The sequence below is a fragment of the Nesoenas mayeri genome, assembly GCF_963082525.1.
Source record: "Nesoenas mayeri genome assembly, chromosome: 4".
Lineage (NCBI taxonomy): Eukaryota > Metazoa > Chordata > Aves > Columbiformes > Columbidae > Nesoenas > Nesoenas mayeri.
Window position 1 is genome coordinate 38,861,674 of NC_137540.1, and position 24,248 is coordinate 38,885,921.

General features: G+C 36.0%; 1 protein-coding gene across 1 annotated transcript in view; it reads left to right on the forward strand.

Moving 5' to 3' along the window:
* The window catches only part of GALNTL6 (polypeptide N-acetylgalactosaminyltransferase like 6), a gene marked incomplete at its 5' end in the record, with an annotated part of 446,353 nt that overhangs the window by 170,882 nt on the left and 251,223 nt on the right, over positions 1-24,248 (forward strand). The window contains one exon of the mRNA XM_080344483.1: positions 16,791-16,929. Within this exon, the coding sequence (XP_080200609.1) occupies positions 16,791-16,929 (139 nt within the window). The remainder of the gene's footprint in view (positions 1-16,790; positions 16,930-24,248) is intronic.

Genomic DNA, 24,248 nt, shown 5'->3' on the forward strand with positions numbered 1-24,248 from the left:
TATCCCGTATTTCAGATGGGATTACACACTGGGAATTGTGTCTGCGTTATATATTAAACAAATTTACTAAATTTTATTTAGGTCTCTGAACTTGCTATTCTGTTAGAAAGAATTTGAGATCTTGCAGTAAAATTGGAATCGTAGTGGTAGCCAAGGTCTCAATAAACAGTCATAACCTAATTATTTATAGTATTAATAATGAATATTCTTTGTGGATTTTACAATGTATTTTTTGTAAAAGGGAAAAATATTCATCAGTTTATCTTAATGCAAATCTGTTATGATTAAAAATTGAAAAATGTTATGTTAATCATTGCTTGTCAAGGAGATGGCATATAAAGGTTATATAATATGAAAGAGATGGTTATAATCTACTGCAGTTACATAAAGGTTTTCACATATTAAACCACATTTGCTCTGTGTATATAATGTGCTGTAGACTGTGATCTGATTCTACCACTCTTACTCAGCTTCAGTGCTCTGGATATGCTATTGAAAAGAGTGAGATCAGTTTGGAGCCAGGTGCCAAGCACATATAAGGGTATTATACTCTCAAATATTAATTTGGAAAGAGACTTTCCAGTGATGCCTACTCCAGAAGTGTAAGCCCTGATGTCTAGAAAATGTGGTGGGTTTGTTTTTTGTTCCCCCCCCCCCCGCCCCCACAAGTGTTTGAGTTTTTCCCTGGATGACTACAAATTTGCTTTCTCTAATTGTGAAATGGCATCTTACAGTATTATTTAATTGGTGATTTGAGGCTAGTACACCCCCCCACTGGATCTCAAGTTACAGCCTAGTATTACATTTCTGCAGACAAATCCAGGAACAGTAAGGCTTTAGCTGTGGAGCATTTGTCTCTGTCAGAAAAGGGTACACGTGAAAGAACTAACTCTTGTCTCTTGAATCTGTATGTAAAGAGGAGCTTATGTGTGGCTGTAATTGAGGGTCAAGCTTCCTTTTTAAAGCACAGTGACTCTAGTCTCAGTACTCACAGCAAAGATTGGAGGTGCCTCTTGTGGTTGAAGTTAACTCGATTCTTCCCCTATTCTTCCCTACCTTCCCTCACCTTTGAAAAGTTGTCAGTGATACCACTTAGATGCGATTGGCAAGCTGTTTTTTAAGGACTACCAGAGAGGTGAAGGAAGGGGGAACAGAGTTCACAATACTTTCCCTTTGACTTGTACTAATTAGAACACTGAAACTGCACTTCAGTCTACCGTTCTGTATTGGCTTGCTGCTTTTATGAAGACAGGCAGAAAGAAAATATTATTTCCAGTAACTTGGCAAGAAATGTCTATGCTGTAGAGCAATTATACACATCCTAGCTTGAAAAGAATGTCCAGATTTCAAGAAGCGCTCTATTACAAAAATTATTAAAGTTGCTAGTCTTTAATCTTTCTCTATATTTTCATATGAGGGGGGAAGCACGGTGTCAAATCCTTAACAGACCAAACTTTCCTCTCTAGTACCCTGTCCCCTTGTATTTGAACATTGATCTCAATGCTTACAGAACTTTAAAGCAAAAGAGAGAAACAAACAAGCCAAGGCAAAAATAATATTTGAAGAAAACACCAAGAAGCAGACGCCATCTGCCCATTAACTTGTGATATTCCTAAGTATATTATTAGCCCTTCTGTACAGTGGTTAAGATTTGTCAGTGGATTCACATCAGCATTAGTGATGAAGTGCTGATGTTGGTATATGTATTAATATGTAATACTTGGGGGTTTAATAGAGTTGCTGCCTTGAAGTGAGTGAAAAAGAAAGTAAACTTGACTTTAGAAGTTTGGGATTTTGTTCTTTTTTTGGGGGGAAAGAAGAGTAGGGAGCATGTGAGAGGAGGTCTCAGCTCAAACCTGTCTTTTAATTTGTCACTTGCAGTCTAGGAGGGTGTTTTGGTTTGGGGTACTGTTAGCATCTGATTATCAGGACCATCTAAATGAAATTTAATAGGAGTTAACCCATAAATACTAGTTGTGTTTTCATTGTTGTGGTGGGTTTTCTTTGTTTGTGTGGGGTTATTTGTTTGTTTGCTTGCTTTTCCTAAAGAGGAATATATTTAATAGTAATTCTGTCTGGATAGTTTTCTACAACATGTGGCTCATTGCAGTGAGAGTTTAAAATGAACAAACAGCCAAGAGACCTTCAGACTGGACTTCTCTTTGTGCAGGATGGGGAGAACTCTATAGACCATCTAAACTGAGTTGTTTGTTCCTTGTGGTAGGTGTTAAAATGATCAGATTTGTCAGTTCCGGGCAATTACTGCTTGATTCAGTGACACAAAGAAGCATTGTTTTCTTTTGTATTTCAGTTTTCAGTTGTTGCTTGTTTTGCTGCAAATGTCCCAGTCCAAAGAAGGGGGAAATGAATCATGACTGAACTGTGGCAAAAGAGCTGGAGCAAGTGCTTGACAGCAATTAGAGCATATCAACACCCTACATTTCGATTCAGAAGAAATGGCAAAAGGGAATTTTTCCTTACTACTTTTATGTCATCTTTTAAGTTTAAAACATAGATTAAGCTGCTGTCAACTAGATTTAAAGACTATTTATTTTAAAGATTTAAGGAAGTAATTCCTTTAACCTGAATCCAGGTCAAAAGACCCATAAGAGGAACTTCAGTTTAAAAGGTTTGCCAGATGAATGACTAAGGCTCCTTTTTTGGTCTAGTCTACATAATGCTTGAGGGAATTTGCTGTAGCCAGTGCCACATGTTACCTGCACACGAGTCAGTAACCTTGTGTGTTGCAGACATCTTCATTTAGAATAATCACAATGGTAATCACAAGCATGCCATTCCAAAGAAATTGGAAAGCACTTAACACTTCAGTTATTCAAAATTCATCAGTTGCTTTCCTTAACATTGCAATTATTAAGGTTCTTCAAAGATGATACATAATACATTGCTATATGAGACTTTGTGCTTCTATTTGACTTCATGTTGTAAACTTAGTTTTTTCATGTATTCATTTTTTTAGCCTCTTGGTCTTCAAAGACCGAGAAGATGATTTTAGATTTAACAATCATTCCTAAAAAGCAAAAAACACAACAAACAAACAAACCAAAAAACCCAATAAATTGTGCTTACTTTCCTGTAATAGATTTTTCTTTTGAGGGTAATAATTAAGTTTGGAATTACAAAGGTCTAGTATAGTTGTCTCAATGCAGTTTATGACTTATATGTGTAAGGTGACTTTCCTTTCTTCCTGTTTTCATCAAACAAGCTGACAGAGAAAAACTATTGAACTGGTGAAACAATTTGTCTGAAATCCAATCAATGTGTGTGAAAAGGCAGAGATATATGATTGTTTTGCTATAATTTGCCTTATAGACACTAGCTCATTAAGTGATGCTCAATAATCACTGCTTCTCCAGAAACTCCGCTACCTTTTGGCTATTGTTATGTGATGCAAAGTCATCCACTTGCAGTAGAGTAGTATCTGGGAGAATCTATCCTCCTTCTAGCAACAAGGAAGTAAAAAGAGGTACCACATTTCTAGGAGTGGCATTTTGTTCTGCCAACCTGTGTGAAAGTTCTGCTGTCTACAAGCTTGAAACAAACATTTTAGGCAATCTAAGAGGCCTGTAGATTGAAATGTGATTACTAAGACTTGGTGGGAAATTCATTGGGAAACAAAGTAACTTTAATTCTCAGTTTAAAAAACAAAACCACAACCAAACAAAAAAATCCACAAAAACAAACAAACAAACAAAACAAAAAAACCCCACAAAACAACGACCAAAAAAACCAAACAAAACAACAACAACAAAAAAAACCAAAGCAAGATATTTTAAATTGCACTATCAGTATTCTTAAAACATGGACACAGTCCCGCTTTTGGTATTTGTCAGTTACTTTACTCTTAAAAGAGGTTTATATTTTTAAATGATAGCTAAGTAATTTCAGGTTACCCTGTCAATTACTTCTGGTTTACGTGCTGATTAACTGGGTAGCATTTATGTGTTTTGGAAACTTTGGTCAATGTATATGAAGCTACTGATATTTCTAGTTGGTCATTCCTTGCATTGTTGTTCCATTGCAGCTTACAGGAGATGAGGCCGATCCTGAAGCACAGTAGGTACTCATGTATAAATGGGGGAAGGAATAGTCTCCAGAGAACAGGACAGGAGACGCTAAAAAGATGCCAATTCCCTTGTGCTCCCAGGTCTGCTTTCCTGCTCTTTTGAAGGAAAGGCTGTTCTATTTGTTGAATACTTCAAGTCACATCAGGGATTTTTTTAGTTGAGAGACTAATCTAATTTTAATATCATTATGCAAAAGTTAAGAGAAACCTCTAAATAAATAACATGTTAGTTTATTTTTTTTTCAATATATTTTGTTCTCATCTTTTACTAAAGCAGTTTTACTGGGAAGAAATCCAAACCTCCAATGGTTCAGAAAGAAGAGTTAGAGCTGTGAGCTGTTAAAGTTCTAGAGGGCTGACCTTTTAATTAACTGCTATTAATTAGTAAGTTAAGCAAGTTACTAACATACTGCCACTTCAGTATGTTATTGCAATGACTTTTTTTTTTCCCCCATATTATACAACCATCAACTTTTACAGACCATGTCTTGATCTGGTGTTGGTTATTTGTTTGCTATGTCCCGTCCCCCCCCCCCCCATTTTTTGTTTGGTTGGTGTTTTATTTGTTTGGTTTGGTTTGTTTTTCCTGAGGAATCTGAAGTTTTACATGGAAGTTATGAGACCCTGAGCATTTCTTGGCAATATCATGTACTTAAGTAAAATTTTTTCATTTTGTATCTGTTTTATTTAGTGGATAATAATTAAACATCTCAAAAACACTAATAAAGATAGTGATAAAAGGACAGATTCTTGGCTACAATTTTAGCCTGCTGGTATAGCTCAGTACAGACATAGCATTTGAGGGAAACTTAATCTCATAGTTGTAAAAACTTAGTTCAGGAGCTAAATTCCTGTTTCGAGAAAGTCCTTTAGTGATGATCTTTGAGGGTGTCTCACTGAGCTCCTTGATGGAGAACAGTTCATGTTTTCAAATATTTCTTGGTCAAATTATACAAATGAAAAGGGAAATAGAGAAGGGAAGAAATGGATCAGAAGTTTTCTCATTGCTTAGTGTAATACCTGAATGTAGCTGTATTTTTTTATTCATTTATTTTTAGCAAAGACTTTTAAAGGCATTGAAGGCATATTGAAGAGTAGATTCTTTCCACAAGCTTGAGCGTATTTCATGCATTTTCACTGAACATCTGTGGATGATGAATATTGTAAAGGTAGTGAGCTGATTAATAGTGAATTTGGAAAATGTATTCTAAAAATATAACTAAAACACAAGAATCATAGTGTAATCAAGGTGTAATTTCTGGCAATTCTTCTAGAACAAAGCCTACAATTGACATTAATTTCTCCTTTATGTCCTGTTCTTCAGCTACCTGGGCTTATAGAAAGCTAGCATGGAGTGGATGCTTGCTCCCTTAGCATGTGAGCTAAAGATCGCTTCCTTCTTCTCAAAGATTGGATTTATTGAGGGGCTTTTAATCATAAAGACAAAAGTAGAATTGTGAATTACTGTGTGCTGTGTAAATATGTAATGAATCTGCTTAACGGAATTTAGCGTTTTTGTGCATCCTCAGTGAGAAAACAATTTCAGGGAGTTGCTTCATATACATTTCAAAGTTAAAGCTGTGTGCATGCAAGAATTTTTGGTTTGATACTTGAAACTTTTTTCTGTGTGTGATAAAATCAGAAAGTATTGTTTTAGTTCACATGGATGTCATTCAATAATGTTAGTTAAGTTTTGTCATTTGTATATTATTTTGAAAAACAGATATTGTAATTTTAAGTTTGATTAACTGAATGTATTTATGGTTTGCTTCTTTTAATCCAAACAACAACAAAATGAAAGAAATTAAGATATTTTTTGGCTGAATCCAAACATCAGTTTTCAGCAAATTAACTTTTTTTAGAAAGTTCACAATAGGCTTATTGCAGGTCTGTGTTCAATTATGCACAAATGTGGGTCTAGGGATGAATATTTAGTTCCACAGGTGATGAGTTGTCCTTTTGAGTAGAAAATATATTAAACTAATTAGTTGAAAAACTGTTCATTTTAATGGGTGAAGGTGTTGTTTTGAGTCTCCACGTCTGCCTCTGCTTGATTCCATAGCACCTATTGGCTAGAAATTTTGGTCAGCTTTAGTACAGGAAATTTAATCAAATTTGTGTCAGGCATTTGAAAAATAGTTGGCATTAATGAGACTCCTGCTATTCAGAAACAGGTGAATCAAGAGCAAGGGCTGTGTAGAACTGTGCTCAGAGAAGGTCAAACATTAAGTTTAGTTCTTACCACAAGAATGTCAGTTAGTTGGAAGGCTCTTTCAAATGAACAATGTGCTTTAAACCACAAAATGAATGATAGAAGGCAGTATTAGTGATTGCACCATTAGTGGTCTCTTTTAAGAAGAGGAAAAGGCAGTCACTAGGAAGTGCAGCAGCAGTGTCTGCAGCAGTATACGTAGTATTGATGCAGTTTCTGAAGAGAAATGTGTCTGATTTGCCAAAAGAAAACGTGAAAAGGAGAAGAGTCTTGAGATTCAAAGTGTTGCTTTGGGTGTGGTAGAAAAAAATGTATTATGTTTTAAGTAAAGCAGAAAGACTTCAGTAGACTCATGCCAAGAACATGACATACCTTCAGTTGTTTATTTCCATAACTGCACCTTGCTATATCTTAACAAGTTGGTACAGTTCCTGCTTGTCTCAAGGATAATTCTAGCATCTCTGAATTTGTGGGGGTGCCTGTTTTTTTATTAAACTATTAAGCCAGGTAATTATATGCATACTTGGCTTCAGTCTCATATTAAACTAATTATCGTCTGAGAAATATGATGCTGTATTTTATAATGCATAGATACAAGTGGACCTGAAAAAGCAATAAAATATGTGTATACAGAGGAAGTTACTATCTTGGCCCTGGGTGTGCAAACTCTGCTTGCTTATCAGCAGTTTTCTCAGCTTTACAGAAGGAAGAAGGGTGGCCTTGTCACTGAGTCACTGTGTTGGAAAATCCAGTGGCATAGTTCTCATTTCTGGGTCTGCCTCAGACTTTAACTGTGAATATTTAATGTCTCCATATGTAAGAGTTTATTTATTTGTTTCTGGTAGGGGGTCTTACAGGCTAAATCTAAATTTGCTGGGAGCTGTGATAGCTCATGTATTCTTTCTCTATAGGATACACGTCATGGAGTAGTGCTTTTAGTGCAAGAGTGACTATGCAGTTGCACACAGTTGACTCATACATAACTAAATTAGTTTTTACGCTTTGTTCCATCTTCTTTGTGTAACAGCCACAAATCCAGCTTCTAGAGCTAGTTTAGGTTGAATTCATGAAAGAAAAAAAAATTAAAGAGCTCCTATCAATAAATTTGTTCCATGGAACTTTCTGTTTATTTTCCTGTGATGATATATGGAAGATGACACATGGCCATAATACATCTTACAGTGAAGAAAAAAAGAGGGGGAGGGAAAAGTCTCATGTTAATTACAGCTTCTAGAACTCTATCATTTTGTATTTCTGGGTTTTCTAAAACTATACCTATGCAACTGTAATTTTGCATTAACTTTGTGGAACTGTTTAGTTCCTTTATATACCATATTAGTAACACTTTAGTTTGAGCTTTTCTGAGGTGACCTTAGACTAAGGCATTAATTATAGAAGACCCACTGGTAATAGAGACTATTAGAATAGTGTTCTTGATGCAGTTTGTGTGAATTGATCTGTTTAAGCACCAATACAAACACCTTAACACTATTATTAGATTTTTTTCAGGTAATCTTGTTCCATTTTGGTCCTTTTTATCCTGACAGGTAGTTCAGTTACTAAAACACACTGTGAAGCCTTTCGGTTTCCCACATGCTTGTTCATTCAGTTGATTAATGGTCTACGACCAGTCTGTTCTAATGTTACATGAAAAAAGCATTCTGGTGGCTGTGGCGTTGGTGATAAGCAGTTAGGCTAAATAGATGTACTGAGCATCCCTTGGCTACAGAGTTTTGATTAGATTCAGCTCAGCCTGTAAAATGCTACTGAGGATATTGCTGCTCTGCTGTAGTGATAGAGCAACTCATATCAAAACAGCATGTGTTGCTGCTTATCTTTCATTGTACACTGCAGCATTCTTAAATATACTGGACATACCAAATAGTATGGATGTTTTTTTTCATTCCTTTTTGTTCTCCAGGTGTATTACAGTGGAGAAGTGGGTAGAATGAGTCTTTCTATCCACCAGCCCATTGTAGTGCTTGCAACAAGTGTTAAAAGCCATAGTTTTTTGAAATATTTATTTTTATGAAGCGTTTGTTCAAGCCTTCAGACAATTTACTATTCAGAGTTCCTACACAGTCACCCTTCTGCTGAAACACAACGATGACACTGTTTAACCTCAAGATGTATTTTTAAGCAATCACTTCCCCGACATGCACTGTATTTTTACTTTGCAATGCATACACTGGAAGTTCAGAGGTTGTATTTGTGCTGTTTCAAATGGATGCAAAAGGTGAGAAATATACTACTCTAATGTTCCATACAGCACAGGCTATAAGATTTAGGAATTAATTATTGATTGAGAAAATGCACATATTTGAGATAAAGCACAGTGTCTTGATTTAAAACAGTCAAAGTGAAATGAGTGGTGTAAAAGTTCCCATAAGCAGAGGTGAATTGTTCCAACTGGTAGTTGTATAATGCACTTTCTTCTAAGACACAACTGCCAACAGTAAGGCCCGTGATGACATTTAAAATGATGTCTTGTAAAATGCCTAGATAGCTGTAAGAATTAATCTCAAGAGCATTGAGCTAGTTTTTTTTTTCTTCTTGCAAATTAGTTGGCTCATCAAACAATATTTTTTTTTAAAGATAAATAACATAAAAAGGCTAATTCCCTAAGTATGACAATAATTATTTTGTAGTCCTCTCTGGCAAGGCAACAGCTAGGCCAGCTGATTGTTCCCCCACTCCTGAACTAAAACCTCCCTTACTTTTGGGAAACGTGGAGTCCTGCGATGCCACAAGGCCCAGTTCAGGTTACCAGAGCTTTGGTGTTGCCACTTGGGGCTTCTGGCACTCTGCCAGCCATTGCTTTTTCTTGTCCCACTCATTATGCTGCTTCGTTCTTCTGCTCATCACTGTTACTGCTTATCGGATTGGATATTAGGAAAATTTATTCATGGAAAGGGTTGTGAAGCACTGGAACAGGCTGCCCAGGGAAGTGGTTGAGTCACCATCCCTGGTCGGTTTTAAAAGACATGTACATGAGGTTCTTAGGGACATGGTTTAGTGAGAGAATTAGGTTATGGCGGGACTTGATGATCTTAAAGGTCTCTTCCAACCAAAATTATTCTATGATCTTTTAGCTGCCCTGGCTCTCCACTGTGTTTTTTGGAACAGATGCTGTTGATTCAGCATTTTAGGAAGATCGTGTGAAGGCCTATCATGCCCTGAGTGTATACGGAGTGCTGATAATCAGCTTCTCCCACTTCATGAACTCTTCAAATCTCATGCCATTTTTTTCCTTGCAGTCTGACACACAAGTTATGATCTTAGAGTAACATGACGAGTCAGTCCAGGCCTAGTCAGTCTGTTGAAATCTGGAAATTATGTCTAATGCAGTTTAAAAGTTGGATTTTACAGTTATTATTTTTCACTTTTTTTTGTAAAAAGAAATGCATATCAATGTTTCTTGAACCACATATGTAAAATAAGTACATTTTAGAGGTTCTCATTTGTCCCTCTTCTCTCCTCTCTAGGTAATGCATCTTCCTTTATCTACCTCCTACCCAGGATGGGATTGCTTTTTGTTGAGGGTTAGGAAAATGCATCGCCACTATAAGCATGGATCACATTTCGAATCTTAGCAACAATTTCCTTTCATTTTTATCTCTTGTGAATTATAAGCAAACAATATTCTAAATATCCAATTATAGTACAAAATGAATATACCCTTTAAAAAATTTTAAGGACCATATACTTCTCTCTTGTCTGTTTTTTGTTGTTGTTGTTTTTGGAGTTTGGTTTTGGGGTTTTTTTCAGTTCTGGATATGAGCAGGGAGTCAAATAACAAAATTTAAAATTATATCTTTTTCTCTCTTTTTCTGCTAACCTATGCTATTTGTATAAAGCCATTCCTGAAGAGAGAAGCAATTTAGTTCATATTTCTCCTGCCAACCATCATGTTACTGTAGCAGCAATCTGGAAAAGACAAGGCCTCATATTCACTCCCAATAACATTTCTAGACAACTTACAGAGGACTAGATGGTCCTTGAAAAGAAATGCTGTATATGCTACTGGATTCCAAAGGTTAATAAGAAATTTAAATATTTTCCTCCAGAAAAGTGAATTTTGGTTTGTTTATTTTCTGTATTAGTTTGATATTAGCATGATTAAAAATTCTGTTATATATTTTCAAAGAAATTATTTATTCTTGCTTGCAAATGTGTTGTTCAGGATTTCCTCGACAGAGTTTTTATTTTTCCCAATTGCATAAATAGGATTTGATTACAGCTGTGTCTGTAATGCTAAGGAAAAGCCTTTTTTATTGCCTCAGACCTTGTCAGAGTTATGTAATAAATAATTAAAAGTATTGTCAATGTTACTGCAATGGCTTTCCAAGCTGTTAGTTGATACAGTAGCGATTAGAAAATAAGAGGGGTGGAATTTTTGATCCTGTTTCCATTGATGTACAACCAAGTAAGTTGCTTTCCTATAAATTAGGCTTATGATGTAAAAGTAGTGGGATACTGTGAGAAGTTTGGGAAAAATAGAAGAGACTCATGATAAATATATTTTGGTTTCTGATGCAAGTTTGCTTCACTCTGAAGAAAAATATTATTCCAGCAACTTAACCCCAGTCCTCCTCCTGTTTCTTATATAGTTCATAGAAATTTAAGGTTGGGATCAACCTCAGTAGATGACCAAAGTTGTATTGAACATGTCTCTGAGGCTCAGTATCATTTCTTTCTTGACTGTGTATGGATTACACAGTTCCCTGGATTGTCTGTCTTATTGTTTCACTACTCATACCATTAGAAAAATGTTCTTAATTTCTATCTGAAAATCCATAACTACTTTTTTTTTTTCTTTTTTTTTCTTTTTTTTTGGTGCTATTTGAATATTCCTATTTGATGTAAAGGCAATTACTTTTATGTACGGCATGTGCAGTTTTGATTTTCTCTCTCTATAACAAATCAGCAAAGAAAATGCCTTCATGTATTTACTGAATTAAAGTTTTCATACTTTTTAGGTGAAAGTAACATAAATATTCAAAACCCAAAAAAGCATTTGTTCAAAGCAAGCGATTGCTTCCCTAGTATGAAAGAAAAAAATTATTTGATAAAACAACTCTCCTCTGTTTTCCCAAGAACTAGTTTGTACTAGTCCCTGACCTGACTCTTGAACTGATTTCAAATTTAAAATGTTCACCTAAATGTCTTCTGAAGGTTTTGAAATACAAAATTTACAGACAGGATGAAAACTACACCAAGCTCCAAGAGAAGCTGAGACATCTACTGTCAAAAAAAAAAAAACAAAAAACAAAAAACAAAAAAAACCAAAACAACAAAAAAAAAACCTATTTTGTGCATTTATTAAATCACTGCTCTGTTCGAGAAAACTTGACCGGTATTTTAGCAGATGTGCTGCACCCCAGTCTCCTGTCTGTGAGGATAAGGAATGTTGAGGAAGAAAATTATCTTGTTTGTATTCAAATGGAAATTCACTTCCCAAAAAAGCAGAATGTGATAGCAGTCTGAATTGATAAGCTGTTACACTTATTAATTAAAATAAATGAAGTCCATCTCCACAGCACAAGAAGGCAAACTTGTATACAGTTGTGCATTAAGAAAATTCAGAAATTATGTAGAAGATAGTACAGGTTGTTTTAAATAGTTTTTATTTTCTGACTTTCCAGTTGCACTCCCTTATCAGGAAGTATAAAAGATTATTGTTTAGAAATGTATGTGGCAAGAAAGTGGAAGATGATGTCTGACTCAATGTTTTTATTCAGCTGATGATCTTTATTTCCCCTTTAACTTCTTACCTTTTGGGTTTTTTTTAAGATGACGTGTGACTACATTAATTTTGAATTCGTATTCCTGTCTACCCTTGCTAAGAAATACAGTCACGCTCCCCTCATGGGACTTCCATTCTGCATTGAAATATTATTGCTCTAGGGTAAAGTTAGATATCTGTTCTCCCCGTCACAACTTTCATGAGAGAGGATGGACTCTGAGTTTGTGTGATGTACACAGACAATGTTGTACTGGATTCTGGATGGAATATTTAGGGGTAGTAGACAGAATTCCTAATATACTGGGGAAAAAAAAAAAAGGCCGAATTATCTTATCCAAAATAATAAGATGCACTGTAAGTAGGAAGACTTACTTATTTGTAGGGTCATGTATTAAAATAAACTCCTTTTATTTAGTAAAGCATTTAGCATATAAAGCATTCTTATTCCCTAATACAAATGTTATTGGATTAAGGGATGCTTGAAAGCTTGAATTAAAGAGTGTGCTTAAACATTTTTATGAATTATAGCTTTGACTTGCTGTGGCTGTGAATTCTTGCCTGAGTAAACTAATAGCAGTGAGTATAAGTAGTAAATAATTCAGATTTGGACACAGTTCTTCCCCACAGACACTGAGTGGCTTATGTTCGTCTGTTTAATTTCTTGCGTTAAGCAGTTAAACAATTGCTTAACTTCCTTTAACTTATATGGCAAAGCCAGGGTTTTTTTACCATGCCTATTGAATTATAAATAATGTTCATCTGAATTATAAAAACAGCCCCCCAAAACAAAATCCAAGAGACCTTATTGCAATGTGTTTTGTTGTTTAAGCAAGGTCCCCTATCCATTCCATGCAGAAATGGTGCAGAACTCCTGCTGCATGTTCAAACTGTTTTACAGCTGATATATTTTGCCAACAATACCCCTGTTCTCTTTATCATACCTGGCAACGGTATCAACATGGCTGATCCAGAGCCATTATTCTGCTGTTACACATTTGTACTGGGCATACAAAATATTTTTTTATTTGTCTCACCCTAATCCTCTTCATGCCATCTACCGAACAAGAGGGTTTATTCTCTTTCTGCTTGCTGTACCTGTATTTAATATAAGCAGAAGGTGCTTTAACTGAGGTGTCCTTGAACTATCTCAAGTTGTCAGGCATAAAACTTAAGACCTTTAGGGTTAGGTATAGTGTTTTGTTTCCTAGGAGACAGTAACATCCTTGAGTGGGGCTAAAAAACCTTACGGAGCATCTGATATTTGGCCAAGCCAGTACTTTAGCTGGATGTCTGTAATATCTTTCTTTACTGATTTTTCAGCTGAGTATCTATGGATAAGCATTTTGAGATTGTATGTTAAAACCCTTACAATAACATAACACTAAGCAATGTAGAGATGTTAACTCCAAAATCATAGTGTTTTAAGAAAAAAAAAAAAAAACAACACTAAGATATTTTCAAGATGTTGCTTACATTGAGTACTGAGTTAAAAATCAGTGTAATAACTCTGTAATCACAAGGGTTTGACAGCACTGTATGAATTAAACAGTACTGTTAGGATTCCTATCCAGTGGAGCACTCTGATGGGATTTTTGGGCCTCAGGTTGAATATATTTATGTCATTCTCGTACTTCTGGGTTCTTCCCCTCCTTTGCTCCCTCCTTGGAAAATCAAAATCCAGGTAACTGAACTAAAACATCTCATTTTCCTTAGTTTCTGAGGTTATTTATGCTGCAGTTGTTAACCAGCCTCAGAGAGAGTTAGTATCAAGTCTTAGTTCTAGGTTGGTGTCACATATCGCATTTGGGTGAGCCCCCTTTTAAGCCCAAAGAGACCAAAAATTCACCATCTGGCTTTTTTACTCTCTCTGTTCTCTACAATACTTTATAGCCCTGACACACTTTCTGAATGGTTCTTTTGCCCTCAGATAGAACAAACAGTATAGGAGGTCTTATATATGTCTATTGATAGGTTTAAAGTAGCCTTCTGTAGCCAGTAATGGGACATTAAACTCCTTCATGCTCTTTTTGCACCAGAATTTTGCTCCTCTTGCATTGTGAAATTTCCCCCTTGTCACCCTGGCATTTTAGGTAAACTTCTGGATAGTCCAGCTCCAAACCAGCCTGGAGCGATGGCAATTACTGTCAGCTATCTAGGAAGGAAAAGCAGTAGCAGGGGAGTGTTTTAATGTACTTATGATAATATGTAATGCTGAGGAAACTCATACACAGCAATTTTCTGTACAGAGAACCCTCCAGGCCTACTGATCATCTAGAAGTATTGTATCTCTTTTTTATAAATACTTTTCTTCTAAGCTCTCTGTCTTCTCACAGTCACCCATATGGTCTCTTATGACCTGAGCTCCTTCAGACAAAATTAACCAACTGCTTTCAGCTGGGTCTGGTAGATGACCACCTCATTCCTAGCTAATCAGGAGAAGCTGCAGGGTGAGAGAGAGCATGTAAACAAGAAAGCTGGGAGAAACATCCATTTTATTTTAAAGTATACAAGCTTTTGTTAACGTTCTGTTTATTTTAGTACAGTGATAGGAAAGAGTTGTGCTTCACAACTAGTGTGCACTTCATGGCCCAGCTTACTGTATAAGTGCAAAAGCAATTTATATACTGCAATTGGTCAAGTACTTCTGTAGCACAATATGAGAAAGTTCAGCGTGTTCCTGAGTCACTCTAGATAATATCCATAGTATCTATTATCTTGGCTTATGCACAGTGATAGTGCTCCATAGTCAGCGTGGAGGAACAGAAGACTATTTTAAAAGTACTTACCTTCAGTTTCACTAGCAAGGGACAATATGGATAAACTGTAGTGCTATGAAAAATATTAATCTCTTTTAAGAAAAACAAAGGAAAGAATCCACCTTTCTTTTTACAGGGTGAATAGCTGGAATATACAGAAAACTATATTGTAAAAACATCGAGTAGCAATAGTATATGTTATCATATAGGTCATTTATTCTGGAATTTCCATTACATTACTAACTACCTGGATAAATGTCTCTTAATTAAAGCAAATTAGTTACTTTGGGTCTACTTAGTATATGTGCGGAAGAGGCTAAAATTTCTATGTCTTGGGAGTTGAATGACAGTAGCTTATTGTTCCTGTATCATGAAACACATTTGATACAATTGTACTATTGAACTTTAAGTAGTACTCTGACTCATCAGCTGCTCCTTTAATAATATAATTCCCATATGTAGTATGAAATCATAAAGATTCACATAAAAACTTAGTTTCAGATTTTCTAACATATTTGTGTGTTATGTACATCTGTTTGAAAATAAAAATTACAAGATACCTGTTAGTAATGAAGCATAAACAAAGAGTGCTTCATAATACTTCTTTCCATTGTAAGTAACATTAATTATTTCAATTAAGAATTTAAATTAAATTATAATTATATGCACAAAGTTTGTAATAAAAAAATATTTTATTTCTAAAAAATTCTAAAATTGAATAACTATGGCATTTTTAATTGCATATTCTATGCTTTTAATAGTGTGTGTGTGCGCGCGCGCAATATGACATAGAGCATTGATAGAGACTCTAAGGATACCACTGGATGTTTCAGCTTGCAGTTGCTTTCCTTTTCATCCTCTCCTGCAGCTGTTCATGATTAGCTGAGGATCGGGCGGCCTTGGTCACTTATCAAATCCAGCTGGAAAGTTGGTTAATTTCCCTAAAAGAGCTCAGGTAAAATGAGGTATTTTCTTATGAGTGGGCTCTGAGGAAGAGGAACAGAGAGGTTGTAAACTGATCGATTAGATGTAGAGAAAAGCATATCTTCTTGAGTAGGTGAGAAGTGCTTAGAAACTCTGAAGAGTTCACCCTCTGCAAGAATGAGAAGGATAAAAACAGTTGAGAAGAAGTGAAGGATTTACATTCTCATTTTCTTTGAAGTGTTTTTGTTTGTTCTCTGCTCTCTGACTGGAAGAGATAGAGGTATAGTTGCCTGAGGTAGGTACTAAGCAAGCCAAGTACTGACGATGAGAACTAACTTGGGAATAAAAAGTTGGAATAGAAAGTCTGTGCTTTGCCAGCGAACAAACAGATGATTTCTTTGGAGAATGAAAGTCTCCAGTTTCTGAAACCAAATCAGCAGTGCTGAGGCATTAGAAACACTGACTGTATCTGGCTGGTGACATGGAACGCAAGGGTGTTCAAGGAGCCCTGAGCAAAACATTTGGTTTCCTTACCATGTGTTCTGGAAAGCTGGACACTGTAAACTTCAATGCTAAAGTTCTGTTGTGGTTTGTTGTGGGATTTTTTTGTTTGTTTATTTGTTCTTAATGGTGAGTGGGGAGGAGTGCTCTGCTTGCTGAAATAACGAGTAATCAGGTTCCTTGTATCCATCAAAAGGAGTATTGCTGGAACTGATCCATTTGTTCTTGGTTTTGCCATGAAAGCTTGATTCTGATGCAAAAAGGTCTTAGCTTAATTTACAATCCACATCTTTATGTATAAAAGGCTTTAAGCCGATTGTGTCTCCGGAAGAAAGGCTAGGTGGACCAGGTGAACTCAGAGGGACTTCTGAGTCCCATTCTTTTTACCTACTTTCTTATTTTTGTATTAGAAGTAGCAAGAGTGTCACTAAAAACATTGTCAAAAATTCTTCAGAGATGTTCCAGACCCAATGTACCAACTGAACTCTAGTCAAACTGTTCTTTTTGCCTTTGTGGTCCATTCTGTGCTATCAGTTTGAGGAAAATAATTGTTTTGTTTCGTTGTAGGGAAAGGTGAACATGGAAAGCCGTACCCTCTTACTGAGGAAGACCATGATGATTCTGCTTATAGGGAAAATGGCTTCAACATATTTGTTAGCAACAACATAGCACTGGAGCGATCCCTGCCAGACATCCGACATCCAAAGTATGTATTTTTTTTTCCTGGACTACTTGATTTTAAGTTTTTGTCTTTGTATGCTTCTGAAGAATCTGTTTTCTTCAAAGGTCAAATATGAGCCCTCAACCAAAAAAAAAGTGATCATTTCAAATGGAAAATTTATCACTGTTGTTAAATCATTTGCTCCATTGTCTTTTAAACTAACCTCTTATCTTAGTAGCATATTTAGACTATAAAAGGTGTCTTAATTGCAGAATGATTTTCATGGCATTTCTGTGCAGTGATTTGTTAGGCAGTGATAAATTGCATTTCACATAGTTTTTCAGATTCTCATTTGGTAATAGTTGCAGATCTTTGGGCTGGAGGGCAGGGTGACAAGTTCCATAAAAATTTTGGCTAAATATTTGCATCAGTGTCTTCAAAAATTTTATTTTGGTTTTGTTCCATGGAAAGTGAAAACAATTCAGGAGCTGCAGCTTATCAGGTGTTGAAACTACAGCTGATTTATGCAGTGTAGGATTAGGTGAAAACAGAATGAGCAATGATGAAATGTATATGCAGAATTTTGGGGGGGATTGAATGCTGGTGGTGTTTCTTAATAACAGTAATATCCTACAGAGAAATAGGATAAAGGTTATTCTGGAAAATAACCACTTAGCTAAGAATTATAATGCGGTTCTCAGCAAACATAACTGTCTTTTCATGTTATGTAGGTTTTGGTTCCGTTATATGAAGAGTAAAGCTTCCTATCTGTAACAGGAAAGGGCATGTATGCCATTCTAGGCTTCAGAATCTAGACCTTTATAGTCATTCTGAGTTCTAAAGAGAGGGATGATTTAGTTTGTCTCTTTACATGGTGTTTTTTCTCTTTTAATTGGGTGTTAAGCAGTTAGTATATGGGGTAATGTACAGGTTTGTGGCAAAACTGTCTCCACGGCTAGGTGTGTATTTTCCTTCAGATACAATTCCTTGTATTATGTGGTGTTTCAAATTAAGATATCTGCTTATTTCTTAACCTGTACAATTTTGCTGTGCGAATTAGTTTGAAATTCTTCAGAGAACTAAACAGAACTTGAGAGCTTGACAGAAGTTCTGGGTGCAGAGAAAGAGAAATATCATGGCAACTAATGCCTTATTCTATCAAATGTAGAACTGTCCTTTTCAAAGAATGAACAGTGTATAAATATTTGCATAGTAAGATTAAGAAAATATAATTCACAGTGGCTGAATTAGCAAAAAAATCTTTAGTTGGAGATGTTACTTATTTAATTGCCATGTTGCATTGTTGTGAGAAAACACTGTTTATCTGTTAATTTGTATACATTAGCATCATTTGCATAGAATTAAGTCAAAAGAAAAAACTTCTTAAAAATAAGCTGTATGTTTCATCTGCTTTGCCTTCTACTTTGCCAAAGTACCTGAAATTATTTATAGAAATAGTGCTTACAAGAAGTTTGAAATCTAATGCACAGCTGTACAGCATCAAAGCTGTGATAAATTATGTTGTTGACATTATAAATATGCTCATCAAGCAGCCATCTCTATTAGCAAAAATGCAGAGGGCAATTACTAAGTACAAAAAAAACCTGAAATGGTGATCCTTCCTTTGTATTTTTGCAAGTTGTTCTTCTGACAGTTTGTTTCTCACTCGCTACTGTCCACACAGTTGATGACATTTCCATGTGTCTCCCCAGAAGCAATGTGAGTGATGTGCTGTCAGAAATGACATATCGGGAACAAATCAGTGTCACACCAGCCTTTCTCTGCCCCCTTCCCCCTGCAGAAATACATCAGTGATTTTCACCTAAGCGTCTTGTTAGGGAAACTTGAATCCTTAGGTATCTGCATCATTTTCATGTTCCAATCCAGCTGGGTTCTTGTGCTGGCCAGTGAAATCTTGTATAGTTGATGTTTTAGTAGTGTCCTGAGTAAACTGACTTCCATCATATCCTTCCAACCTTCCTTATGTTAAACACTTGTAGAGCAAGTAGTCCATTAGTTAATTGACTGTGTCATTTCTAAATGTAAAGATAAAATATGTTCTTTCGCTAAATTTGTGTACTAAGTAGTGACTGATAAAAGTAACAAAGCTGGCCTCTGTACTTCTGGTGGTTACATCTTGGAGCAAGTCTAAGTCTTGAACTTCTAGGATGCTCAGAAGTCTGACAGTGTGTTCTGACCTACTGGCTGAAACAAACCCATCTCTTGGCGGCTGTGTGTTGAAAAGAATGCAGGCCAGTCTCAGACTGCACCTCACTTGGGCCACGTCTCCTCTCTTCAGAAGCATGTGTGAAATGTGGAGTAGCTCATACCCCATAAGGTTGCTTTCAGAGAAAACTGTATAACTTCTGTGCCAGAAGACAGGGTTCTTACTGAAATAAAATGAGAGTAGGTAATTCAAGTGATGTATAGGAGGCAAGATCTAGTTTGGTCAGCTTCTGAATGTTATAGAGGGCTTTTGCTCTGGAGTGTCTGACTGCCCTTCAGTTTTTAATTCTCTTCTTTTGCATGTTTGTGGGGGATACTATTGTTAAAGACTTTGAAGTTTTGTTCTGTCTCTGTTCAGTGTATACCATTTGCACAGGGGCTTGTCTGTGCTGAAGACTATTTTTGCAAAACTCTTGTCTAGGTTTTGTTTTAAAGAACCAAATAAAATAGTTTTATATCCATCAGTAGAAAAAAAAAATCACAAAATGAACCTGCAAATACAACAAACAAAATTTCTATATTTCTCTGAAATAACTTCATTGAAAATACTTTATTCTAAAGTCTTAGACCGAAGAAATTCCAAAGCTTGCTCTTTTTAATCCAAATGAAGTTTCTCCTTGGTCTCTTTGGAAACTGGGCTCAGGATTTGCAAAATATATCTTCTGGGAAGGAACTGGGTGCAACTAAAAAAAATGCTTAGATGATTAAGCTATGAGAAATTCAGGTTGGTTTTCTTTTTTTTTTTTAATATTCTTGTTTTTCCTTTAAGTGTGATATCTTAAAAGCACTTCAGCAAGATGTATTCAGATTGATGCTTCTTTCCTTTTTAAGACATTAAAATGTATGTGCTGTAAAAATCCCCAGAGAAATGAAACAGTTATCTTCTGTTTTAAGGCTGACTTAACAACTTCCCTGTGTCTTAAATATGCTTCTGTTGTGTTCCTCTATCTCCTATGTCGTTTTCTGTCTGTCATAGCTACACTTGAAGAATATTTTTTTTATTTCTGAGATGTCTCTGATGTTTTGTTTCTGTTTCACTCTTATGCAAAATTCTTCTCACAGTGGATGCTCTTGCCAATTGACATTAGCTAATCCTCTGTTCTTTGCCTATAATCACCCCCTAGCTTCAAGGTTAAAAACCAAACCAACCAACCAAAATACCTAACCAAACAAAAAAACAACTTTAATTCCAAGTAAAAATCTGAAATAGGATTATCATCTCAGTTCATTGAGTTTCAGGACTGATTTAGTAAAAACAAGAGTTCTGGTCACCTGAAATCTAAGGCAACATTATGAGTTTTAGGTAGTATTGAGAGCTGGCAATTGAATTACTATTTAAGAATTAGAAGTTTTATACCAATACAAAAAATTATTTCAAAACCCACAAGAATAGTGTGTTTATTTTTAATTTTCGCCCACCCCATGCCACTTTCTGTATGCTGCAATACAACATTGATTCATTTTGTACTGAAATTCTTAATGCTTACATTGGACGCTCAACTTGATTTTTGTGGTGTGTGGTTTTTAGCCCTTATGGGCTGGAGTCAGTGTTTCCAAGTGTTGACTGTTGGTCTTGCCGTTGCTGTGTGAATTGATGGCCTTTCACTGTCACTCACAGCAGCTTCCTTTTTCAGAAGTCTGAGCCCTGCTCATTTTTCTCATATGCTAAATTTTTCAAAGGCCTCAGAAGAAATGCATTTTCATATTCAAAGGAATACAGGTGTTTAGCTAAAGGCTGCGAGATCATCTTTGTCCTTAACACTGCTGAGATTTTCTTTTTAATAATAAAAAAGCAAATTTCACTTTACCTGTTCTGCATAAATGAAATTCTCCAACTCTCCCTCCATATCAGTAGCAGAAGCTGAGAGAATGCCTGAATGGTTCTTTCTCAAAATATTTGAATTCAGTGTGGTTGCTGTCCCTTTTATTTTTAAAAGAGGCTAAAATGAATATGGGATGGGTTTCCTTAGAGGGATTTGTTTGGGATTTTTTTGTCTGTGTCTTTGGAATAGTTGCAGAGTTACTGTTAATCCTTAAGTGTGTTTTAGCAAACTTTGCAGGAAGACTAGTATTACTAGATTCATATGGGAAAGGGGTATATTATATGAATGTTATAGTTATACAATCATGCAGTAGTTCATATCTGAATCCTCTAAAAATTTTCAGTTATTGTATGTAATGTATTTAATTACTTTATAAATAGATAGCATTTGTCAAAGTTTAAGCTATGTCTGTTGTCCTTAAAAATACAATTTAAAACCCCATCTTTAATTCATTACTCCAAGATAGAGTCTGGTATTTTCCCTCAGCATTCTATGTTCTTAAAGATGGGCTTTGGATGTCCTGCTTCAAGACACTAAAAGAAAAATTATTTAATATCATTTAAGTGGCTGAACTTCACAATATTTAATATGGGTCATGGAAGTAATTAGTTGCTTGGATTGATTATATTATTATTATTATTATTATTAGCTAAGAAAGTAAAAAGTTTTTCTAGTTCTCTTTCACTTTGGGAAATCAGCAATATCTTTATACACATGTACATGCTGCATTCCTTCGTACTGCTCTTTAATATTATTACCTTAACCTCATCTGGCCACAGAACAATTGGTTAAACTCAAATTTTGATTTAGGTAGGGTAGTGAGGAAAGTGGAGGTTCTAATTTTGACTGCTTTTCAAAGTGTTTCGTATAGTTACTGAGCATTGTTGTGAAAGTGGAAAATCATGTGGTCCAAAACAGGATAGGCAACATCCCTTATTCTCAGCTTCCCCAGATTGTTCTCTGCAGTTGCTTCAGGGCATCTAGTTCAAAGCGCAGCTCCTCAAAACAGGATCAGTAATATTTTATCTTCAAGAAAACTTGTGGCCTTTTGTCTCTGTCATACCTGCTGTCAGTTCCTCTGCAAGATATGTATTGATAGTAACAAATAACATGGAATAATTCCCAAGTGCTTTCTGGGTGGTTTGTGTGTCTTTTTTTTATGCGTCCCCTTCTGCCCTTTGGTGGCGAACAAGCTGCCAGTGAGGAGAGTCCAAGCCTCATGGTTCTATTTCTGTTTACTGAAAAGAGTTTGGTAAGAGAAGGAAGCTGTTTATCCAAGCGAAGGAAAGTAGTTCTTGTGTGTTTAGATGCCTTGTATGTTACCTAGAATCCAGTAAAGCCTCCCATGCTGCTGAGAAAACAGCAAGCTGCAGTAAACATAACTGTGAAATCTACGCTTAATAGGGACAGGAATACTAAAAGATATTTACCCACCAGCCAGTTCTGTGCATCTAGGATAGCCAAGTCTCTTTGCGTTTGGCAATGGTTTAAGTCAGAACTTTCAACTCTCAAATAATACAGTACGGAAAGTACAAGTAACTTCACTAAGATCTGTGAGAAATGTGGAACATTCTAGATATCCGTACCTTTGTAGGTCACAGGTGAGAGTGATTATGCTGTACATTGTTAATTTAATAGTTTTTTGAAAGCCTCAGTATACCTTCCTTTTTCTTATATATCCATTCTTGCTTCCTTTCCAAGTGTGTGTTTTTTTTTCCTATACATATACACTTAGGCATGTATCTAAAGGGAATTTGCATAAGACTGGATGCTTCTAAGCAAATAAAATATCAGCTTTTACATTAACAAAACAGGGCAAGTGCCCACAATACATTCTCACTGGCAACAAAATTACCTGTTATACTTCCTGTAATAAGGACAGCAAATGTGCAGCAAGGCTGGAATGAAAAAGCAACTTCATTCTCTTTTGCATGGTTTAATTGTGAATAACCTTGTCAAGTTCTAATTTTCCAAAGGCTGTGCTGACTGTGAGATGTGGTATCAGGCACAGATGTGGTGTCGTGCTGGCACCTGAGGTCCATGAGGCCAGACAGCAGCACTTTCAGTGTTTGCTCCCACGTCTAACAGCCCTGACTTTGGTGTTACAGACACTGGTCAGACCTAGATGTGGCACCCATTATTTTATCTCATATATTGTCTTTGGGAGATGATGTTGAGAGAGGTGTGAGCATGGTCACATATTGATGTGAAAGGAGGTGGAGAAGACAGATAGGTCACAGAAGTATCTTAAACAAACTGAACATAGTAAGTCCCTGGGCCCTGATGGAGTGTACTGAAGGAACTGATGTCGTTCTGAGGCCACTCTGTTATCTTTGAATCATTGTGGCTATTGGGAGAGGTGTCTGATGACTGGCACAGAAATGGTTGATATGCCAGAGGGTTCCTAGAAGCCTGTGAGATAGCTTTGGAATGTAAGTCCCAGTGATAAAAGGATAATTAGGATTTCTGAAACAGAAATTAAAGAGTAGTTGAACATCATGGGCTGGTTTATTCCCGAAGTAGCATGCTGAAAACACACTTTGAGATGACAAAGACTGAGATTCTAATCCTGTTTCTTCTCCTTTAGCCAGGAAAACAAACCTAGAATCAAAATAGAGACTTTTTATTGATCATGTTAAGGTCATCCTGACTTTTGAGAGACAGTCAGATTAGCGTGCTTGGTGTTAATGAATTAATTTTGAGTACGTTGATATTTCTGTAATCTCTTTCAAAAAACAGTGGTTGGGGAGGTATGTATGCATATATCTATATATATTATGTAAACTGAGCTGCTGCTGCTATTTTTGAATTCATAGATAATAAAGTGCAATGATTAACCTGGAATACTATTACAGTACTAGGATGCCTGCTGATGCTAACTTGCTTTGCTAACATAAACGTGCTTTGTGTCATAGGACTTATCTGCCTCTTATTTTCTTCACTGGGTTAGAGAAGCCTTTCGGTTTGAAGGATTAAGTGAGGCAAACTCACTGACTTTGATTTCTCTGAAGATATGCCCTGCTACTGGAGAGATTGTCCATGACAGACCAAATGATGCAATTTGACATAAAGTAACAAGCACCTATTTCAGCTCTATCAGCTATGATGAAGTTCATACTGAGGGAAGGTGACATAAAGAACACAAGGCCCTACCTGTTTAGTTTCCAAGATGTTTGTTAGTGCATTTAATAGCAATAATGCAAGGTATTTCTACTGTACAATTTAATCTTTCTCTTTGTTTTTCTCAAAAACAGCAATAATGTTTCAGAGAAGGTTTATTTGTTCTAGTAGGGAGAAGTGTTGTGATATTTATTG